This window comes from Hermetia illucens, chromosome 3, assembly GCF_905115235.1.
Source record: "Hermetia illucens chromosome 3, iHerIll2.2.curated.20191125, whole genome shotgun sequence".
NCBI classification, from domain to species: domain Eukaryota; kingdom Metazoa; phylum Arthropoda; class Insecta; order Diptera; family Stratiomyidae; genus Hermetia; species Hermetia illucens.
In genome coordinates this window covers 134,978,891-135,001,969 of record NC_051851.1, presented here as the reverse complement: position 1 = coordinate 135,001,969, position 23,079 = coordinate 134,978,891, and the positions used below count along the sequence as shown (strand labels likewise).

Genomic DNA, 23,079 nt, shown 5'->3' with positions numbered 1-23,079 from the left:
CTAGAATTCTCCGTACCGTGTTTTTAATCTCGTCCTCCAAGGCGGCGTCTATCCCGAATAGCGGGCATAGATTTGTTTGGTGTGAGGTAAATGCTGAAAAAAGTCATTTTCGCGCAACCAACCCAATCGAAGCCACCTCCTCGACCATGGGCCCACACTCGCAAGTTAACCGTATATCTCACCCTCATGGGGGTAGTGCCAGGTATATCGGCATACCACGATAGTGAGCTACTAGCAACAAGACAGCTCTTCTTACTTGCAATATCTGCCCTATCAGCTCGGGAGCAGTTGGAAACATATCCACGTTTGCTCGCGGGATGTGGATAATGGTACTCGCCTTTTCCCGTCTGAACCGCATCCTTGCAAAGGATGCAACTCTATGCCAGCACACATGTCTCCACTTTGTGTTTTGGTTCGTCACACTTGTAACACAACGTGCCCCCTATTATGTGTATGTCCGTATGCCTAGCAGTTAATTCTGCCGGTTGCAATTACCCTTCGCTTTATTCTGCAAATGATCCCCCTGGTCACTTTTTTTAACCGCAATGAAAAAGCTGGCTCGCTGTCTTCTCAGGGACAGTAACAGTAAGCAATTTTTGTCCTCTGGACTTGACAGATGGGGCTTCCACCTTAAGATTACTCACATCTGGGTAATCCATTTTTATCGCGTCCTCCACCTTTCCCGTTTTAGTGCAACAATGCTGATCTCTTATGTCATGAGTGCACATGGGTTCTAGGCTGGAAACCACTGCTTTTGGGCCTAGAATTCTTTCCACTGTATCGCAAAAATTACCAGTCTATTACACTCTCTTCTCATCGGTCTTCGAAAAATGCTAGACAAGTATATTGTTGGTCCGAGTTCCCCGGCTGAATTTATCACCCCAGTGTCTCCCATTTTAATTAGCAGAAACAGGGAGGGTGTTGCATTGTTGTTCCTTCTAGAAATTTCGGCTATTGTCAGTTGTATCGTCGTCTTTGTTCTCACTTTTGTTGTTGTTATTGGCGTTGCCATTGTAGCTTGAGTCCCACCAGTAAGCCGCTAAATCCTCTAGAAAGTCTTGAATGATCTCCATTATTGTTTATGCGAGCTGCGAGGTCATGGGTGGATTGATACAAAGTCTTATGGGAGTTTGTACTCAGAGCCGGGATCAATTGCTAGTCAGGAGTTCATTTCAACTGATCTTGTACTAGCAACTTAATGGTGTCATAGCCTTGAGCGGAACGGATACACCTGTAATATTAATCTGAAAGCCGTGTCCACGAGATGTCAGCCTAGTGTAGTAAGATAACAGAATGCCACAGCTGTCAGTTCATATGCAACCTATTTCCGAATCGATTCACACGACGGGTCGTCGTCTTTATCGCCACTAGGTTGACTAGTGCTTATCCGAGTCTACCAACTGAGAGACAGGAGTCGATTCAGTTTGGAAATAACAAGGAGCATTGCCATGCAGCAACTTTGTCCAAGCCCGTTTGTGCCTGATCCAAGACACTTGGCAGACTAGCTTCTCACCAGTGCTACCAAAGTGATTGCATATCTGTTACTCTCGGAACCTCTTTTTTAGTAATTTTAACACATTATATGTTAAGGATTAACTCAGTAGTACATTTTTCGATCATCGAGTAGGATTGCTTTCAAGAGAGATTGTCTTAAGGGCCATCACTGTCTCTAAAGTGCATCTAAAGTAGAATCCAGTCTGAATCTAAATGCCACTATGTTGAGGCGGGAAGCATCTGACTATCGAAGAGTTACGGTCATTGGATGGGTCCAACGTCTCCTTGATCATTCCCAATTCCCCATAATATTTTTTCTACCCTCAACACAGCCATTTTATATTTGCGAACATCCTTATCAACCTTCAAACTGTACATAATACGACTATTTTATATATTTATTCTGCCTTGAAGGACTAAATCGATTTACCGCTCGGTGCTCATAGATTTTTTTCCCATGTCGATAAGTACTTAGGAAACGTTTTGAACTTTTCCCTTTCTCGGCCACTTTTCAAAGCGAGCTCAGCGTACTTCTTCAGGCATTCCACTTACTTGAACCTAAACCGAAAATTCAAATAAAATTTCTCTGAAACCAGAAAATTCCATGTCCGCACCACAAAAGGCATTCGTCTGAAGCACAGTGGAAGAAACCGATTTGTTTACCTTTGAATATAAGAGGACCGAAAATAAGGAAAAAAAATTAGAAAATATTCTCGAATTCCCATCGCTCAGTCATTGCTTCCCACGCGATATACTTTCAATCGAAATCTCATTTAACATGCCACACAACCCTGAGCTCTGTACACAGGATCTATGTGAATAGACCTTTACGGATTTGTCCTCAGTAATGGATCTGTAATGGGGGAGGGCAAGCAACGGTGATAGTCTCTCAGTCAAGATTTTGTGATTTCCTTTGCGATTTGCTTTCTGATTTACCGCCCACCTATATGCATATGTACATAGTCGTATGTATATAATGCTAAAAGGGAAGATTATATTCTGCTCTCCTAGGGAGGTAAAGGCTAAAGTTGATTTCGACTTTCATCGTTTGCTATCCTGAAAGAATTAGGAAGTCGCAGTACGTGAAAGCAAGAAAAGGATCTCAGTTCAGGCTGAAAATATAGCTTTGATTATATTGAACTTGAGACTCGATAGCGCCATTTGAAACCAGGTTAAATGCGAACATTAATCGATTTTGGTGCTCCCAGAAGTATCAGGAAAATTTTGATTGATTTTATGAAACGCGATTATGGCGAAAATATTCCCTAAAATATTCATTTCAAATAAACGGATTTGGTGCCTTATTGCAGATTCCCGTTTCCAGCCGTTATCAGGAGTAGAACTTTGATACGGAATTTGATAATTTTTGTTCCGCTTTGAAAAATAAAAGTGGGGACCATGCCTTTTACTTCAGATACATAAATTTTGATTGATAATATTAAATTCACCATCCTAAGAAGACTGCAGCAACCAATGAAAAATTAAGCCAATCAAAACTTGCGAAGGATGCACGTCTGTAGTAAACCTAAAGGAAATTGGATGGTCAAAAAACCATCCTGAGTGGCCGATCACGACCCAGAGGGAAGAGCTATCCCAGAAATCTACAAAATTGGCGAAATTGACCGTGTTTTCCGTCTTTCGAGTCGAAAGGCTTAGGACATACGTACGACACACGTCATCGATGTCGGGAATAATCAACCGATCAAACAGAGACGATTCTTAGCCTCTCCCGCCATCGAGAAGCTGCTCTACGAAGAGATTGATCGGATGCTGGTTTTGAAAGTCATAGAAGAATCACAAAGCGCCTGGTCATCGCCAGTCACCCTTGTCATGAAATCCGGAAAAGTGTGAATTTTCCTTGATGCGTGTAACCATGTAACCGTGAAGGGCACTTATCCTGTGTCTCTCATCGAGGGGATTTTCAGTCGTCTCCGATCGATTTGTATTGATCCCATCAAGGTGCACGCCATCAAGAATTTTCCATGGCCGAAAACCGTCAAACAACTACGGCGGTTTCTTGGAATGTGTGGGTTTAGTTTTTAGTTTTTAAAATCATTTTTATTTTTAAGAAATAGGTAACAATAGTATATAGATTGGAAAAATGAACAATAAAAAACAATCCTTTAAAATAACAAAAATAACTTAAATCTAATGGCCACTGTGGGCTCTCAAAGTTTTCGAATAACAATTTACAGACAGAGAGAACAGTTAGAAATAAAAATCTAATTTTACAATAAGTTGTCGGGAAATGGTCAAAAACCCGACAGAATTCACTTGGCCTTAGTGGCAAATAAAGAAATATAAAAGTAATAATAAATATTTGATCGCTTCAAAAAATACTTTTAACTTAAGTTATTGTTCTTAAAACTATCATAATTATATATTTTATGTTAAACATTTTTTCTTTTTTTTTACAATAACATCCATACAAAAAAAACAAAGAATAATAACGTATATATTTATAAGTTACAACTGGAGACAAAATCAGCACCCGTTCAATGTGTACATATTTACAAAGCCCCACCAAGAAGCAAATGGCAGAACTGAGCACGGCCACCGCTAACCGGCATCCCGCAGCCACCAGTACCAAGATTTGTCTTTTTCATCCCGCTTAATATCAATTGCTTTCGCTCTGGAGTATCTCCAGTCGAATCCCGGAGCCCCCACTGTCAAATTCGGGGGTATTCTATCCTTTTGTCCATGGCCCGTCTATGTATATGATACATAACCGGATCACCGGCAGAATCAAGAATTAGACCATTCCTGTCAAGATACACGAACGCTTCGAGAGGAATGATACCTGTCGTGAGAGCTTTCTCGAAATACCCATCATTTGGGTAGAACCGCTGCGAAACCCAAGGGTTCTCACCATGCGAAGCAGATCGCACTATATGATTCCGAATCAATCTGACGATAACTGTGTCGATTCTTGGCAGGAATGTGTGGGTGGTATTAGCGATTTGTGCCAAATTACGCTTCCCTGACTGCACCGTTGGCAGACATACTTCAGAAGAAGCGTCACTTTTGTTGGTGTGAGGAAGCCATCTCAGCATTCGGGTCCAGTCTTGCATAACCCTGACTTCTCCAAACCTTTCGCCTACCTTGTGACGCAAATCAACACGGCATATATGTCGAAGAAGCTTACTAAGCCTCAGCGAACTACACTGTCAGTGAGCAGGAATGTCTGGCAGTGGTGGAGGCAGTATGTAAATTCCGAGCGTATATTGAAGGCAGAAGATTCGAAATCGTAACTGACCACGCTTCGCACAAATGGCTGATGAACCAGTCCGACCTTCAAGTAGACTGGCCAGCTGGGTATTGAAGTTTCCATGATTTTCGTTCATAATCAAACAAAGGAATGGATCTCAAAATCTGGTTCCGGATTCCTTATCCCGAATGTATTCACCAGCGTAGATGGAGAGAATTGAGAACATACAGACGTGGATTTTGATTCAGCATATTTTCGGTCTGCAGACTATTTGCGACTCATCGAGCGTTTTAGGGAGAATTTCAACAAACTCCCTGATCTGCAGATGTGTGGTGGATTGGTATACAAGCGAGCCAATCATGCCTCAGGAGCTTAACAACAGGTTTGGAAGCCTTGGATTCCGGAAGAGCTGAGGGCTGAGGTGATCACCCGTGCACCTGACCATTCTTGGAGTGCATTTGGGGGGGTTGGTGAAACCTTGGTGTAGACTGCGGTTGTGGTGTTATTGACCTTAAATGGTTTTATAGGTCAAGAACTATATCTGCAATTGTAAAACGTCCAAAACGTCAAAAGCTCCCAACCAAATACTCCAGCCTCTAATGAGAAGCGATCATCTCTGATCGGGTGTTTCAGCGCTTATATATCTATTTGATCGGCCCATACATCCGATCTTGCGCTGGAAATATAGGAGCAATAGTCGTTCTCGAATCGATTCTCCCAGTTTTCATTTGTGAAACCAATTAAACAGTTTACCGCGAACGTGCTGACTGAATACTTGGAGAAGAGAATCTTTCATGTGTTTGGAATCCCTGAGTCGATCACGTCTAATAATGGGGTATAGTTCAAATCCGTGGCTTTTTAACGATCTTTTAAACTAGCATGGCATTCAACACATTTACACTTCTGTATACTTTCCGCAGGCAAACGCCCTACGCGCTTATATCGGCCCTGATCAAAGAGGTTTGGATAACAATCTGTCATCCATCAACTGTGCCCTTCGTTCAGTGAAACACGTATCGATAGGGGCTTCCACCTATCACGTCGTTTTTGAGCAAAGGATGGTCTCCCATGGGAGTATCTAGACCTTTTTACGACGACTAAACGCCTTACATGATGTGACCTTCGAGGTCTGTTCTCAGGATAAACTTGCTTTTCCGGGAGAAGAGGTTCAGAGGCGCATCCTCCAAGCAAGAGGGACACAAGAGAGGGGATACAACTTACGATCCCGAGCTCGTGAATTTCAGGTCGGAGATATCGTGTATAAGCGGCTTTTCAACTTAAGCAGTGAAGCAAAGCGGTTCAATACCAAACTGGATCGGAAGTTCGTGAAAGCGAAGATCATCGGTAGAGTCGAAACAGTTTAATACGAGTTGGAGGACATGCAGGGACGTAATTCGGGCGTCGCTCACGCGAAGGACTTCAAGGCCTAAGTCACTGTCTCGATCTTTGGCTGCCTTTCCCTTTGACGCACGCAGATACTCAACTGATTACCAACAGTAATTGCCTCACTGGTTTTCAACTGTCCTTTCTCGAGCGGGTCTCTGAAACCCAGCTGCCCTGTACTGACCGCGGCTTCGTGACGGGAACGGAATCTCATTCGCCTTTTTCTGGATTACTTTGCTCCAATAATGCATTCCATAATGTGCAATTACCGTAACTCGCGTCACAGATTGCACATTATTGAATGCATACGGGCGAATTGATGAGCTACTGAACAACCAGAACATCGGCGAGTTGGAGGTCCCGCCAACTGAAGACGACGGACAAATACTGCCACCACCAAGTTTAGGATAAACAGTCCGTGCAATTCATCGGCCAAAAAATCATAAGTCGCCAGGACCCGATGGAATTACAGCTGAATTGGTCAAATACGGAAACGACCGGTTGCACCAAGTGGTTCATCAATTTGTGCTCAAGGTATGGGACAGCGAATCAATGCCTGACGATTGGCAACGAGGCATTATCTGCCTCATACATAAAAACGGAGATATCACACAGTGCAGCAATTATAGAGGTATCACGTTGCTGAGTACCATCTATAAGATATTCTCCACTATCTAGCTAGGCCGGATAGTCCCATACGCCCAGAACATCATTGGCCCATACCAAAGAGGCTTCACTCCAGGCAAATCAGCAACAGATCAGATTTTCTCCGTGCGGCAAGCGATGGAAAAACTGTTGGAATATGGACAACAGTTGCACCATCTGTTCATCGACTTTAAAGCAGCCTATGATAGCATAGCCAGGGTAAAACTGTACACGGCCATGAGAGAATTCGGTATCCCGACGAAATTAATAAGACTGACTAGGCTGACCCTGACGAATGTGCGAGGCCAGATAAAAGCAGCAGGATCACTCTCAAGACCATTCGACATCAACAACGGTCTACGACAAGGGGATGCCCTATCATGCGTCCTCTTTAACCTGGCCCTCGAGAAAGTGATCCGTGATGCTGAGGTGAATGCAAGAGGTACGATCCTCTTCAAGTCCACCCAACTACTGGCCTATGCTGACGATATCGACATCATGGGAAGAACCACCCGAGACGTACAAACTGTCTTCATCCAGATCGAGCAGGCGGCCATTGAGGCGAGATCTCGGGCTGCACATCAATGAAGGCAAGACAAAGTATATGGTGACAACGTCAGCACCGAAGACGAATCACTCAACAACATCAAATCGCACTGGTCAAACACGAAGAAGAATAAAGATAGGAGAATACAACTTTGAGACCGTTGATAATTTTTCCTATCTAAGGTCGAAAATCACAACAGCTACGATGATGAAATCCGCGCACGGTTGTTGTCAGCCACCATAGGGTCAAAGTTCTTACTGTACAAGACTATGATCTTGGACGATTCCGTAGCCTACACAATTATGAAATCTATGAGCGATACCATGACCGTCCGGTTGTGGATAAAATCCGGCTCAATAGGTTACGGTGGGCGGGTCACTTAATCCGTATGGATGAGGATGATGCAGCCCGGAAAGTCTATAAGGGCAATATCTATGGTAGAAAAGAAGACGAGGCAGACCCTGCCTAAGATGGGTCATGGTATCGCTCATAGATTTCATAATTGTGTAGGCTACGGAATCGTCCATCCTCATGTAGGGGGCCAAACATTTTTCGGAGAATCCTTCTCTCGAACGCGGCCAAGAGTTCGCAATTTTTCTTGCTAGAAACCCAAGTTTCCGAGGAATACATGAGGACTGGCAAGATCATAGTCTTGTACAGTAAGAACTTTGACCCTATGGTGGCTGACAACAACCGTGCGCGGATTTCATCATCGTAGCTGTTGTGATTTTCGACCCTAGATAGGAGAAATTATAAACTGTCTCAAAGTTGTATTCTCCTATCTTTATTCTTCCCGTTTGACCAGTACGGTTTGACGTTGTTGGTTGGTTGGTTTTCGTTGCTGACGTTGCCACCATATATTTGGTCTTGCCTTCATTGATGTGCAGCCCGAGATCTCGCCTCAATGGCCGCCTGCTCGATCTGGATGAAGACAGTTTGTACGTCCCGGGTGGTTCTTCCCATGATGTCGATATCGTCAGCATAGGCCAGTAGTTGTTGTGTCTACGTCAAAGTTTTTGCTTCTTTGAAAATTGAAGGCTATTAATGTTAACATCACCCGAAAGTGGATACCCTCACAAAATATATGGATAGATTAGGTGCTACGTACTAAGAAATACAGAGAACCTTTCGTACCTGAAGCGTCCAGCTTCCGGTTTCCCGACTTTGTTTCTTATTTTCCAGGTTTAGCTCGAGTTCTGGTTTATTTCGCTAGGCGCGAAGTTCCCTTCTTCGTTGTCTCATGTTTAGATCCGGGCGGACCCACGTAATGACACGTGAGGGATCAAAGCGTTCAATGGACCCCCCATTCCTGAGCGTGGCAATCTCAAAGGCGTGCAAGAACGTGTGAAGTTTTTGAATCAAAACCAATTGTTTTAACACCTTCTCTACCCCTCGCTTCCAGATAGGGGCTTCAATAATATTCTAGGTAAGATTGGATCAAAATGAGAAAGAAAATACAACATGAATTTCATTCATTCACATACAAATGACGCAGGAGCAGTTTTTAGAATGTAGAGCCAAGTTCTTTCTCCATTTTCCTAGCGTCTTTGAGGAATAATTGATTTCTCCGCTCCCATATCATATTAAGTGTATGCTCCATTATATTCATCAGGTATATGGTAAGCTATACCCATACCCACCCACAAGCTTCAGACCATTTCGTTACCAAACAATGTGCATACACACGTACCTACTCACATTGTGTCCCTGAAAGAAAATCCCGGCTAATTAAAATCACGACCAAAACTCCTAATCTCACTTATAAGACGCACAGCATGAAATCTATATATAATAGAAGCGAATATATGTACTATATATATAGATAACATTGTATATAGCGTATGTACAGGGTGATGTTGCAACTAAACCTCCAAAGACTCAATTTCTAATAATACTCTTCACGTTCCGACTAAATACCGGAGAGACTACGGTCTATCATCGGAGGGCGTGGACTCCCGTCCTACATCTACTTCCACCTTTTGCAATTTAATTGTAATCTTCTCCATCAACTAATAGAATTAATAAGAAATTGCTTATACGGTGCCGGCTGTCGGAAGGACGACGGTAACATTGTGTTGCGGTCAGAGAGGATGTCCTTGTATGATCGACCTGAATAAGCTTCAGTGTAGAACATCGAACAAAATGGAGAGAAGGTGCTCCACTTTATTGCGCCAATAGGAAGCACAAGTGATACCACAGGATCTACGAGAGCAGAATTTATTTAGCACTTTAATCCTTGACGTTGTCCTCTTTTCCTTTTTCGGCTCCATTTTGATTTCATTATAGTAATTGGTGGTATTAGTGAATCTTACGAGAATGGTTAGTTATTCGTAATTGGGTATGAAAGCGGGATTATCCAGGATATGATAGAATTCTTGGAAAAAATTCTAACCTTCCAAGCTTTTGTCATCCAAAAGCTGATTGGAGTGAAATTACTATTAAACTTTCCAGCGGTAGGTCATGTGATGTTTGCTGTATAAAGGCAGATGGCTCTTTTGCTGTAAGGACATGATGAAAACGGAAGCCTGCAATGCATTGGTTAGGTATTCGAGTAATTGGAGTTCATGACCACAAAGCTTTATAATCCCTCAAGCCACAATCACACCTCCAGTATTTGCATGGGAGTCATACGGAATATGGAACATATAGCATCAAAGCTTGACTCTGGAGGTATCGTAGGAGAATGTTTTTTTCTGAAGTAGCATTATTTATAGCCTAAAAATTGAAAGGAGAGGTTAAAATATAATCATCGACGCCATATGATATTTTTGGAGGTGACATATTAATTAAATTATAAATAACTATCGTAAGACAAACGGTTTCGTCCAGGGCAGAGGCAACTCTTCAGACGCTGCCTCAACCTCTGCCCTGGGAGCAGCGTGACCGTGAGTGGCATCGGATGGAAAACGCTCCATTTATATGTTAAGGAAAACACGCCAAGGGTGCGAATTATATCCAGTGGAAACCGATAGTTTGAGCCTGAGCTGGCTAAAGCTAAATTAATTGTTTAGGATAAGTGAGGGATCCTAAGTCCACAACCACTTGTTGTTGGACCGGACCAAATGGAGAGCAACTTACTTGGGTGCCATGCCCCAAACGAGGGATCCGCGGACCAAATAAACGTGGGAGTAAGTTGCTCTCCATTTGGTCCGGTCCAACAACAAGTGGTTGTGGACTTAGGATCCCTCACTTATCCTAAACAATTATAAATAACTAGCTGAACCCGACAGACGTTGTCCTTCCTAGATATAATTCCAAAAACTGCGGATTTACTTTGTGTACTGAAAGTCCTGGGGGGTGTAACGTGAGTACCTACCGTGAAGGCATAATCCCACGGTCCTCTTCGGACACGGATTGATTTTGGAACCACAATCAGAGCCCCGCCATGCAAGCACTGCGGTCCTGGTTTATACTGAGTGCAAGCTCAGCATTCATACCAGTGGATGCGAGGCCTATCTAACACCTCTGCCGCAACTAAGGAGTACGGCACCCGAGCTGTACAGCGCAACTCCACGCTCGAGCTCCGAGGAGTTCTGCCCGCGATGTTGGCATAACCACAACCACCATAAAACTCCCACTAGGGGGCCAACCGCAAATAACACAACACAACCAGGAATTCTCCTGGAGCATATGCTCTCAGAAGGCCATCCCGGTTCCCATGGTACCAGATAACCTTCGGTGAGGCTTCGTGGCAGAGCCACTTAAGATGAGTCCCTTGCAGACTCGGATCTGGTCGCCCTCCTCGAGTACGTGGAGACGGAACTCCCCAACGGGTTAACTGGTACTTTGTGTACTGGAAGAAGTAAGCAAATCAGATGATACACCAGGTTACCAGGTATTCGAGGTGAGCGATCAGACCTGAGGGGAACTGATCAGTGTAGGTCTTGCCACGAAGCTTACTGGAGTCTATCTGGTACCATTGGAACCAGGATGGCGTCTGAAACTTATGCTCCTGAAGACGTCTGGAGGGATGTGCTCCCGGCCTGATTATTTGTGGTTGTGGGAGTTTCAAAGCTGTCGTGTCTATATTGTCTGTTGTGCAGTTGCGCTGTACAACTCGTTACCCCAAACGATGCTAAAAATTGTTAAAATCTTGAGTAGCTGCAGCAACATGAGTTGAAAGTGCCTCTGACGGCTCAGCTGGGAGTGGCCAATTGACTTTGCCAGTGGAATTACACATACCAGGCATTTCTTACTGAAGATTCAAAGCGCGACAATAACAGATAAGCAAAATATAACCATTAAATCAATAAGGACATTTTGGTGCATTTTATCACTAGTAGGCCGGTATTAATATCAGGGATTTTATGCTTTATCTAAGAACTAAACTACAATTAAAAATGCTGTAGGTCTCCATTACCTCAAATTCAATATAATAATAAGGAACGGAATGTTGCCGAATTTGTATTCACTTATCCTTTCGGGACTAGAGCTGATGACCACAACTGAATTGCGATGTTCACTTTATCCCTTAGGTTCGTGATGATTGTAAAAGTAAATCAAGCACTGCAGCATACTCAGCGGTTTGGTATAATCAGCGTGAGAGCATAGCCTCACAATCGACTATGTGAGAATTTAATCAGAAGCTTTTTTGCACGCAATGTAATTCTAAAACGGATAGCAATTAACAGGAACCATTTTTGGTACACAACAACTACTTTTACCATAAATACAAGCGAATGAACTAGCCGTTGGTTTTCGCAAATAAACAATAGACCACATTAAGCTAACTTCTGAGGTGTCCTTAACAAGACAAAGAGTCAGTCTCAAAATCGTACAATCTAGAAAGTGAGTCCGGTGCAAGCTATCCAGAATTTGAAACACCGCACCGTTGGAACTTAAATCTATAATAGGCGTCATTTTTTTACTTGAAATTTAACCTTATTATAACTTTGTTGGTAATACTATGATTTCCACCAAACTTCAGGTCACGCTTGATATTATCTATTGCAAAAAAATGGATGAAGAATATCTTGAGAAGTGTAATGCAAATCTTTCGAATGGGTAACTTTTGGGATTTTTTCTTTTTTCGGGTAGGGTAGGTGATTGCGTTTACGCACAGATCGTTGGACTCCCGCAACAGCACGTTATCGGGCTACCAACTACACACCTCCCTGTCATCAGAGAACTAGCCTGGAATCGTTTGACGCATTACTTTGGGCTAGCCCTCACGTTCTCCTGGCTTTGGGAGGAAGGGAGTTGTCAGTTCAGGGAACCCCTTACCGTCCGATCCCTCTGCCGGTCGAGTTCAATCTTCTTCGTAATAAGAAGAGGACAAACATAATGCGCAATACGATTCCAGCTGCCAGCGCTCTTCAACATCTCTGTGACAATGTTGCCTGGAAAGAGCTCCCTTGTGTCTGCATAAAGCTGCTCTCACCTCTCGCAAGAGAAAAATGTGTGTTCACCGTCGTTCGCGACTCCGTTGCACAACACACGATTAGGAGATCGCGCCTTCCCAATAATGTGCAGGGAAGACTGAAAACCTCAATGCCCACTCAGAAGTTGGTTCAGGAAGTAATCAATCTCATCGTGCATTCGGTTCAACCACGGATCTAATTTGTCGATGAGCCCCGCAGTCCATCTGCCCTTTGGCTCTTTTTGCCAATAATGTTGCCACTCGGTAAGGATGCGTTGACCTTCTTCACGGGTAACCGCCCTCTTAAGTTCTCAGCCCTACGTCGGTAGATAGCTTTGCGTTCCTTGTTATGGAGGGCAACGGGGATCACACCCGCGATCACCATCACAGCTGGTTCAGAGATGGTGTGATAAGCAGGCGCCACTCGCAAAGCTCCCCGCTTCTGCACATGAGCAAGGCGTTTACGATGCATCTCCTTGTCAAGGGCATCAGCCCATACCTATGCACCAGATAGCAGAACCAACTGCGTTGCGATTCTCTTTCCGGTCAAGATGACTACTTCGGTTTTTTCCAACGCAAGGCTGAAACCGTGATGAGTCATCTATCCGCTTACCCGTCGCATTAATATGCCGAGTCTGCATGACCGACCAGGCGCGACTTTTCGGGCATACTGAGTCTCGGCAGACTATCATAAGAGGTGCAGCCCTAGGTTGGATCCCTGTGCTACTCCCGACGTGATTTCCATCCTCCTTTGGCCCTCTAGTGTCTCATAGAGCACGGAGCGGTCCTTCAGATAATCCCTCAATATCAGCAAGAGATAGCTTGGCACGTGAAATGAGTTTTCTAGTGCGCCCAGCATATCCGTCCATCTTACGGAATTGAAGGCATTTCTGACATCAAGCGTTATGAGGAGCACTATCCGTCGAGATTGGCGGCTGTGTGCCTCGGTTCGATGCACCGCATCTACGACCTACATAACAGCCTCCACTGCAGATCTCCCTGTTCTGAACTCGAATTGTCTTGGGGGTAAATCCCCGGCAGCGCGGATCGCTTCAGCGAGTCTACTCCTGATCAGCTTCTCGAGCACTTTTTCGGTCATGTCAAGCATACACAGCGATCGATATGCAGACGGGAGCTCCGGGTCCCCTTTACCCTTACTGATCAACGCGAGTCTGGCCACTTTCCAGTGACAAGGAAAAATGCCTACCTTCCAGCAAGCGTTGAACGTCCCGCGGAATACCAGTTTGTAAACTTCCGGCGGGATGCCATCGGGTCCTGGCGCTTTCTTGTTCTTCATGGTGAGAACCGCTTTTTCGAGCTCTCTCGTTGTGAAAAGGGGGCAATCCTCAACGCGTTTCGCGCTATTTACATCAACACGTACCCGTGTCTGAGAAACAATGCCCGCACAATGCGGTCCATCTGGTCGGTACTTAGTATGCAGAGCCTCCGCAGAGCCCCGATTTTCCGGGTGACAAGCTTATAGTCATGTCCCCACGGGTCCTCATTTACCTCATTAAGAAGGTTCTGCAGCTGCGAGCTTTGATTTTATTTATAGCGCTGCAGAGTCTCCTTTCTGCTGATCTATACTGTGCCTTTATGGCACATGCTTCCTCGTTGAGCCTTGCCGAACTTCACGATGTTCACCCTCGCGACATTCCACAGGCAGGGAGAGCGTCGCGTTGGTGCACGCCGGTAAGTAGCGTCAACCGCTTCGAACGCAATGTACTTACTGGTGATCACTTGCTGAGAAATATTCTAAGACTCGCCACCCATCCACCGATCATGCCAGAGATTCCGACGCAAAAATGATGTCAGGAATGTTTTCTTCACAGCCTGGGTGTTAAAATGTTGGCGTGGATTCGGTGTTTAAAACTACGAGCCCGGTTCTTGCCGCCATTTCCAGAACCCGTTCCCCTCTGGAGTCTAACTGAGGCATGCCCCATTCAAGAGCCCTTCCAGAACCCGTTTCCCTCTGGAGTCTGACTGAGGCATGCCCCATTGAAAAGCCCTGGCATTAAAATCACCGCCTACCAAAATTCGTCGCTCCGTGCTCGAAACGGCATCCTCCAGAGCAACAAGCCGGTGCCGTCAGATAAACGCTAAAAAAGTTACCCCTAAACACCGGATCTAGACAGACCTGTCTGATAAATGATAATAACATTCACTCGATGCGGAGGGGTTTGCACTTTTGACCTCCCTACCAAATTTCGTTTCAAGGCTTTGTCTTTCACAAATCCTTAATATTCTAGTTGAATAAATTTCAACTTATTTTAGCATTTCACAATAATGAATTTCTCTATAATATATAAACATTTCTGATTCATCCTTTCAACTTTTTTATCTTCTTTTTCAGATTTTATTCTATGCTTGAAAAATGTATCGGTAACGGTCCCGACAGCTGTGAAAAAAGGCGATAATGCGTTATTAATATGTAATTATGATTTGGAAGGTGATCCACTCTACTCAGTGAAATGGTATAAGGGACGCAGAGAGTTTTATCGGTACACCCCTAAGGAAAATCCGGCCATGAAAACATTTGCGATAAATGGTATCAATGTAGAGGTAAGTAGAATCGAAATACTTATTGCGTCTAAATAACCTATGATGATCAGCTTCTTTTCAACATAGATAGTTACCCCCTCCTTACTTGTATCTTGCAAGTTTAACCGCAAATTGTGCCTTCTAATAGCTACTGATTGATATATGTAGTAATAAAAAATGTGGTACTTACATACATATGACAGTTTCAGAGTAACCTGTTATCTAACTCAACCAACTAGTTTGGTGGGGGAGCGACAGCACCAAACACTCAGGCTTTTTGTTAGGCCCTTCGTACTGTACCCTAAAATCTCCTATAGAACGCACGGCCTACAGCGGACGCAGACTTTTCTGTATCTGAAAACACTTTCCTAAGCTAAGAGCCCTATCAGCGTTTCCAAGTCTCACTTATTAAGGAAAAATACAGATTCCGCTCTAGAGGCCCCCGCTTTTTCGCAGAGAAGACAAATTTCTTCATTCGGCTCCTTGAATCTTTGCAATTTTAGAGCAGCTATAGTCCAACTATTTTCGATCTGAACCCTTGGTAAGTCAGTCTGTCGGCCTTCTCATAGTTTCAGCAGTAACTACTTGTAAGACCACAGCAAGGCTTCATATGTTGTTCCCATTTAAAGTCGGTTACATTATTTTGTTGCCACTAAAATGATATATACTCCACTTGGAATGTGGTCGTTCTTTTTCCCAGAGGACCAGCTCCGTATTCGAGCTTGGCGAGAACATTATCCTTCCCTTTCGGTGATTAACAGTCTTCTGAAAAACGAAACTTGGAATCAGCTGTCATAGTCATTTTACGTTCGTTCAAGGATTTCCACCGTATAATTAGTTGCCTTTCCACGGGTCAATGGCGTCAAGTCTATATGCGTCGTTAGCTGCTTTCGGTTTACCTCCAATGAAATGAGGATTGATTTAGAATAGCTTTGTGAGCAACAGTCGGAATAGTACTCATCGCACCAGTAATATTTAGAGGCAAGCGAACCTTTGGATCTGTGCCACCAGCTTCCCGCTTTTAGCAAAATTCATATGGACTTTATTATGGACGTACGTATGTGTAAATCCATCTGGTGTTATTCTAGGATCTTACCTATCGTAGTACTCCAGTACCAAAGCAATCTGCTAGGTTTCTGGTATTGTGGAGTCATGCTTCCACGCAGGCCTGGAGCATAAATGTTCTCGTAAATACTCAACTGTTTGCACTAGCTGATTTCCACCAAATAGGGTGGGCAGGGTGTAACTGCATCAACTAACGTTGTTAGTGAATACGACTTTTCCAGTCTTCATAGCTTTTCACCGTGAGCTCGTTATAAAGGCGTCAACTTTGGATTATTTGCTGAGTTGCATTTAAGTGATCACATACTGCGTACAGTTATAGACAATTTTTACGGTCAGGTCGCCCGCTAATATTTACACAAAGGCATTTGTATCCTTCATGAACCATGTGCAGAAAGCCCCTAAAACATTCCACCTATATAAACTCCGGTCCCCTCCCATTATCTGCATCTTTTCCTAGTCTAGAATGTGTAGAATCCAACTGATTGGGTTGAGGTTCCCTGAAGACAAATAGTGTCTTTGCAAAGGGTCCCCATGATGATCCTTTAGCCGATATTAAGCTCTTTTTCAAACCTGAGTGTAGTGGTTCCCAAAATATCGGTATTTGCAAAATATAAATCAACACTAGCGAATAGGAAAAACAAGCTTTTATTATTTAAAATCCTTTTCAAAGTTTTTAGGGCCTCTTTATACTGATTTCACCCAGCAGCTAAATTAGACTTAAGAGCTCCTTCATTCACCTTTGCTTTCCCAAATCCTGGTTCTACCACTTTTTATACTTATTTGGCATTCTGGGCAGGAGCTTCTCTCACGGTAGTTTTGATCATCTGGGTTGTTTTCTCAATTCCAGCAATGGATTTGAGGCGTCTCCCTAGGATCTTAGCTCTGGCGTTCGGTTCTAGTTTATACGTCGCCCAGATAGTCTTCCACGGATCCGAAGTCGTGCAGTTGGAGGTGAATCTATGTCCATTACGAAATGAATATGTCTGTGATCTTAAGGCATGCAATCATTCGTTACTATCCTGCTATTAACTTTTTTCGGTTGCTTAGATCGTTGGGGTGTCGCCATTACATAGGTTCTTAATGAAGATAAGCTTTATATGTTATAAAGGAACTTTTTCCGGTGCTGGATCGCCGATAAGAAGAAAAATTCCTTGCCTATCAGGTTTCATTCTGCTCTGCTTCCCAACAACATCCAGGTGGATGTATTGGGGTTGTACTGGACACCAAGTTGCCCCAGAGTCATTACGCAATCATTCTACTTAGCAGATCAGAAACAGTCTTCAGACTGAGGCAAAAGCAATACTGCCTGAGCCAATTATTCGTGCTTTCGACGGCAAAGTTTAGCTATAACATTTCACCTACCCATTAAAACCAAAGCTCAATGTTTTGCAGTCCGTAAAGATTGTGGATTTGTGTTGTCAAGAAAGAACCGCCCATTATCTTGAGTAACCTGAATAGAAAATGAAAATTTAGTAGTTTCAGGCTGAGCACTCTTTGCCATTTTTTTGGGGTGATGAGTTAGAATCGTTAGCGGGCTGCTCCTTCTTTGGTTTGCCCATAGCCACAGGACAGTCTTTTTCATTCAACCTTGCCACAACCCGGGATTGTGTTTTGCTCAGAGGCAGTTTACCCGAACACTGCTTGGAAGAGTTCTTTGCCCACAGACAATTCTAGTGATATGTTAAAACTATGGGAGCTTACCTAAAAATACCACTGAAAAGAACTGCGCGTTATTCAACTAGCAATCTTGAGCGAGATGCTCCCTGTATCTGATGTCTGGTTTGCCCGTAAACTACTCCACAAACAAACGTAAGCCTCCTCCTACTCCACAAACAAACGTAAGTCTCTGACGAGACCAGTTTCAACTAAATCGAACGCCGCTACCCAGCTTTGATGGATATCACAACATATTGGGAGGGAGGCAATATAAACTCGGATTACTAGTGCATAGTGCTCCGGGCTCGAATTAAATCACCATTCCTTCCGACAATCAGCGGAAAGAGAATGCTGACGCCATCCACAACAAAGGCCTCCGTAACACTTACAAGGGGAAAATGGATTCCCAATAACTCGTTGAAGGAGGTCCTGAAGATGAAGCATCAACACATGATCATTACAACCACCATACGAACGTTATAATTTATACGACAACAAATATACTTGGCACCAGTCGCAACAAAAGTCGATGATTTAAGTAAGCTAGAAACGAAACGTAAGAATACTGTGTTTCAGGTACCCTTAAAGAACCGGGATACGCACGAACATTACAAACTCTGTCGACTGGAGAAGTGACTTCATGAATAGAAACCGGAAAACTGGAAGAACCAACGGATTTGTGAACTTGGAAAATACAGGGAGCAACCGCACTACGCGCGGAAGCTTTACTAACAAGTCAGTGGGATGAAGCCTTATTCACCTCGATACCTATCACCACCAGGCATGGATGAAACAATCCGTGCTTAAAAACCAAACTCGTTGGCGTAACAATCCATATTGGATCTAGGTCTTGAAGTGTGTTAGAGCACTTCATTCAAGACGGTAGCGGTACACTACAGTACACTGTAGGAGGCAATGTGGTCAGTATTGCGCTCGCCCGAGATTATTACCCTGATTTGACTCAGGTACTCATTCACAGCTGAGTTGACTGGTATTCGACGTCAAATCACGATACAAATTCTACTGTCACCAGTGAGATTTGAACCGCAACCTTCCGTACGATAATCTTGTGCTCTAACCGCTCAGCTATCCGGACAGCAACTATACCAAGCGCTATCTGCTTTTCTACTGGGCGGGATAGTCTCATACTACCACAACATCATGGACACATGTCAAAGACGCTTCATTGCAGGCAAATCAGCAACAGATCAGATTTTCTCCCTACCACAAGGGAAGTAGAAGCTATCGGTATATGGACATCAGTTGCACAATTTTTTCATCGACTTCAAGGCCGCCTATGATAGCGTCGTCACGGTAAAACTGTACACGGCTATGAGAGAATTCGATATCCCGACTAAATTGATATGACTGGCTAAGCTGACCCTGAATAACGCGCGAGGCCAGATAAAAGCAATAGCAATCCAAGGCAAAGGAATGGCCAATCATGAATTCCTTTTAACCTGGCCCTGGAAAAAGTGATCCGCGATGTTGATGTTAGCGCGAGAGGTAAGATCCTGTTCATTCTTCAAGTCCACCTACCGACTGGCTTATGCTGACAATATGGGAAGAATAACCCGAGAAGTACAATCACCTTCATCCAGATTTTGAGCTGCACATTAATGAAGAAGACGAAACACATGGTGGTGAAATGGGAACACTAAATATAGGAGATTTCAGCTTTCAGCTCTTCTCCTATCTAGAGTCAAAAATCACAACTTATAACAGCTACGACGGTAAAATTCGCTTACTTAATTAAGCTTACAAAAACTGTTCCGCTCGAGACATCTCATCACAGGGTCAAAACTTTGATTGTACAAAACAATGATCTTGCCAATCCTCTTATATGACCCCGAGAGTTGGTTTCTTAACGGAAAAATGGCGAACTTTTGACCATGTTAGAAAGGAGAATCCTCATCGATCCCTCCAATAAGTGGATGGACAATTCCGCAGACTGGTTACGGATAAAATCCGGCTTATAGGTTGCGAAGGTCATGTCACTTACTCCGTATGGGAGAGGATGCTTCTGGTTGGAAAATCTACCTCAGATTGAGCTATGGCGAAGGCCAGGGCACCAGACTGCTTTGAGGGATATCGAATTGATGACCCTCGGCGCAAACCGGGAAGTCTCGAGTTCCATATTAAGGCAGGCTTTGACCGTATACTGGCTTATTGCGAAATGGATGATAAAATGAAAGGCAAAGTGAATAACGGAAATCTATTCCGAGCATATGGTCTACTAGACAATACTATATGGTGTAATGGTTGTTTTCCGGGCAACCGGTCCCTGTCCCGCGCATCTCTTGCAACGCTATGGCATCAGCCTTGTATTGGAACTAGGTATCGGCTAGTTGCCCGCCAGCTCCTTTTCTGTGCAGGGAGTGCACATTCCATGAGAGAATGCGCAAATCATTACTCAGTTTTTATTGCCGGATCTGCCGTCGTAAAATCCGTGCAGGCTGAAGTTCCTTTCGTGGTTTTGTAACTTCGGTTTTCCGTGTAAGGTTGTCAACCCTACCCAACTCTCAAACCTGGAAGACCAGTTGGAATAATGTGTTCTGTTTTTATCCCCGGGAGACCCGTCTTCATTCTCCTTCCTCTGCATCTGCTCGTTAAAAACGAACTCTAAGTGATCACTAGGTAATACGACCTGTGCTACTGTACGACTGTAACGCGTGGACTCTAATACAGGTGTTAGAGAAGTTCATCGACACAATCGAACGTAAAATTCTACGTCGAATACTTGGACTGACTGGAATTAGATACAACTATGAATTTTAGCAGATTTATGAGGACATAGCAGAATCGGTGGTGGTAAAACTACGAAAATTGCAGTGGGCCGGTTGTGTACAACCGATGGATGGCAAGTGAATACCTAACAGTGTATTCAAAGGCACACACGAAAGACGCTGCCCAGTGGGAAAGCCGCGGCTCCGTTTGAGGACTCAGTGGACGAGACCAGTAAAAAGCTGCTGAAGTTTTTCAACTGGAGGATGCGATCGAAGGATCGAGATGGCTGGAGGAATTTTATTCTGGGGGCCAAGGGCCAATGTGGCTTGCCGCGTCATTAAAGAAAACAAGTGATCACCACAAGGAGGTGAGCAAAGAATGTGGTAGTAGGGCTTTTAATGTTGGTTCATCAGGCGTTTCCCAGATTTTACGCTCCGTTGTGTGTATCAATCCAAATTGTCGCCCTGGAACCCGTAATACCGTTTATCCGCCCAGATTGCTTTAGCTACGTAGAAATCATTTACATCAGTATTTTTATTACGTCAGTCGGCGAGTATGCAGGCTTAGAACTAAAGCGGAAATCACACTTTTGTGCCTTTTTCACTTCAAATAATGGCCTGCCTCCGGATCTTGTTAGCTTGGATCCCCAGAATGCATTTTCCGCGTGCAAGTCCCCATTTAGAATGAACGAGGTTACAATAAGTTTTAAAATCGATCTTGGAAAGAAATTTTCCATACTGACGAAACGGCTATGATAGCTAATCGACTTTTCGTTATTCAAAAATTTTGAGAGCCCACAGTGGCCATTAGATTTAAGTTATTTTTGTTATTTTAAAACATTGTTTTTTATTGTTCATTTTTCCAATCTATATACTATTGTCACCTATTTCTTAAAAACAAAAATGATTTTAAAAACAAAACAAAACAAAGCTAATCGACTTTTTGTTTGTTTTAGTAATGTTTTTTTGAAATTGATGCAGTTACAGATCCGAAAAGGCAGCAAAGGCAGAAAAGAAAGTCTGAATATAAAGGGGGAGGGAGGGGAGGGAGAAACAGGCTGCTAGGTCAACATAGGCCTTTCAATGCCTTGTAGTTACCAGCACGTGTTCCCTATCTACTGAGCAGACGCCCTTTAAGTTTTTACTCAAAATACATATGCTGCAATGTAAATTGATATATGTTATGTAGATATAAAATGCGTGTTCTTGGAATCTTGAATCGGAAATTGAATTCTAAATTGTGATCCTCTGTTTTCGATTTAAATGAGTCATGACGTGAAGCCTACATCAGGCTCATGACGTCCAGTATGAATTCTATCTTTCTTTCTCATAAATATCTAGGGATTCCAGAAAAGCAGATCGGGATAAAATTCTATTAACCTTTTCAAGACGGGAAGTATGGAATATCCAGATTGAATTTATTTATACTTTCTTCCAAATACCATCTACATTTTGAATGGCACTTTTCAGCTAAATGAATCAACTTTGGTTGAAATGGAAAGATTTCTTGCTATTTGGTTTTTTATTTCATCCGTCAACGGTCGACTATAACTAAATTTTTTATTTCTTCCAGCGATCACTATCAAATCAAAGCCACGTCATCCTCTCCTCCGTGCAACCAATGATATCAGGAAAATTTAGTTGCGAAGTATCAGCCGACGCTCCATCATTTCACACAATGGTTGTATCAGGTGAACTCGACGTTGTAGGTAAGTCCCTCATATCCCAAATTCCATCCTCATTTATATTCCGAACATTAACTCGCATCCTCTTCAAAGTCCTAAAAGCAAATGGCCATAATAGAATATTTATTATTTATCCCGAAATCCTGAAACCATCTCCTATAAATTTTTAACAATCACTTAGAAGCATGTTAAAAGCAAAAGTTATTCCTGCGACATGCTATGCAAGCTACCTGTGCCCGCTGAACTGTTTCACAAACAACAAAGTTTCAACGGAATCGGGAAACCTAGTCAAAATGGTCAATAGGATGCATGGATACCTATGAAAAGTGTATCATGTTTCTTATCTGTTTCTTTCTCGGTTGTCTTTCATGTTGGAACCAATGTCCTCCCGAGCAGAACTACCAACCGAGCGGCCAACTCTGATGGGCATACATTCGAGGTATCGTCTTGGGGACACCATTAACGGTAACTGCACGTCGAATTATTCAAAGCCAGCTGCCAATCTAACGTGGACTATAAATGATATCCCGGTAAGATGGATTGTTATTTATTTCTGCTATCATTTGTCTTTTTCCCTTCTGTCTTATTTAGTGAAATAGTATTTCTGGTCAATTTATCTGGAATGTGCGAAGATGAATTTTTGGGGGAATGAGAGTCATTGTCCTGTGCTGGAAAAGTAGTTAAAGTTCGTGTCACGAATTATTTGGGAGAGAGGATGATTTATATGAAAAATGGACGTATGAGAATGTGTTTATGCTTGCTTGGTAGGT

The 23,079-nt window shown here is 43.3% G+C and overlaps 1 protein-coding gene across 2 annotated transcripts in view; it reads left to right on the top strand.

The window, feature by feature from the left end:
- LOC119652994 overlaps positions 1 to 23,079 on the top strand; it is a 182,456-nt gene that overhangs the window by 137,322 nt on the left and 22,055 nt on the right. For both annotated transcript variants that reach the window (XM_038057420.1, XM_038057419.1), the window contains exons 2-4: positions 14,990 to 15,198; positions 22,198 to 22,333; positions 22,706 to 22,839. In XM_038057420.1, coding sequence (XP_037913348.1) covers positions 14,990 to 15,198; positions 22,198 to 22,333; positions 22,706 to 22,839 — 479 coding nt within the window. The remainder of the gene's footprint in view (positions 1 to 14,989; positions 15,199 to 22,197; positions 22,334 to 22,705; positions 22,840 to 23,079) is intronic.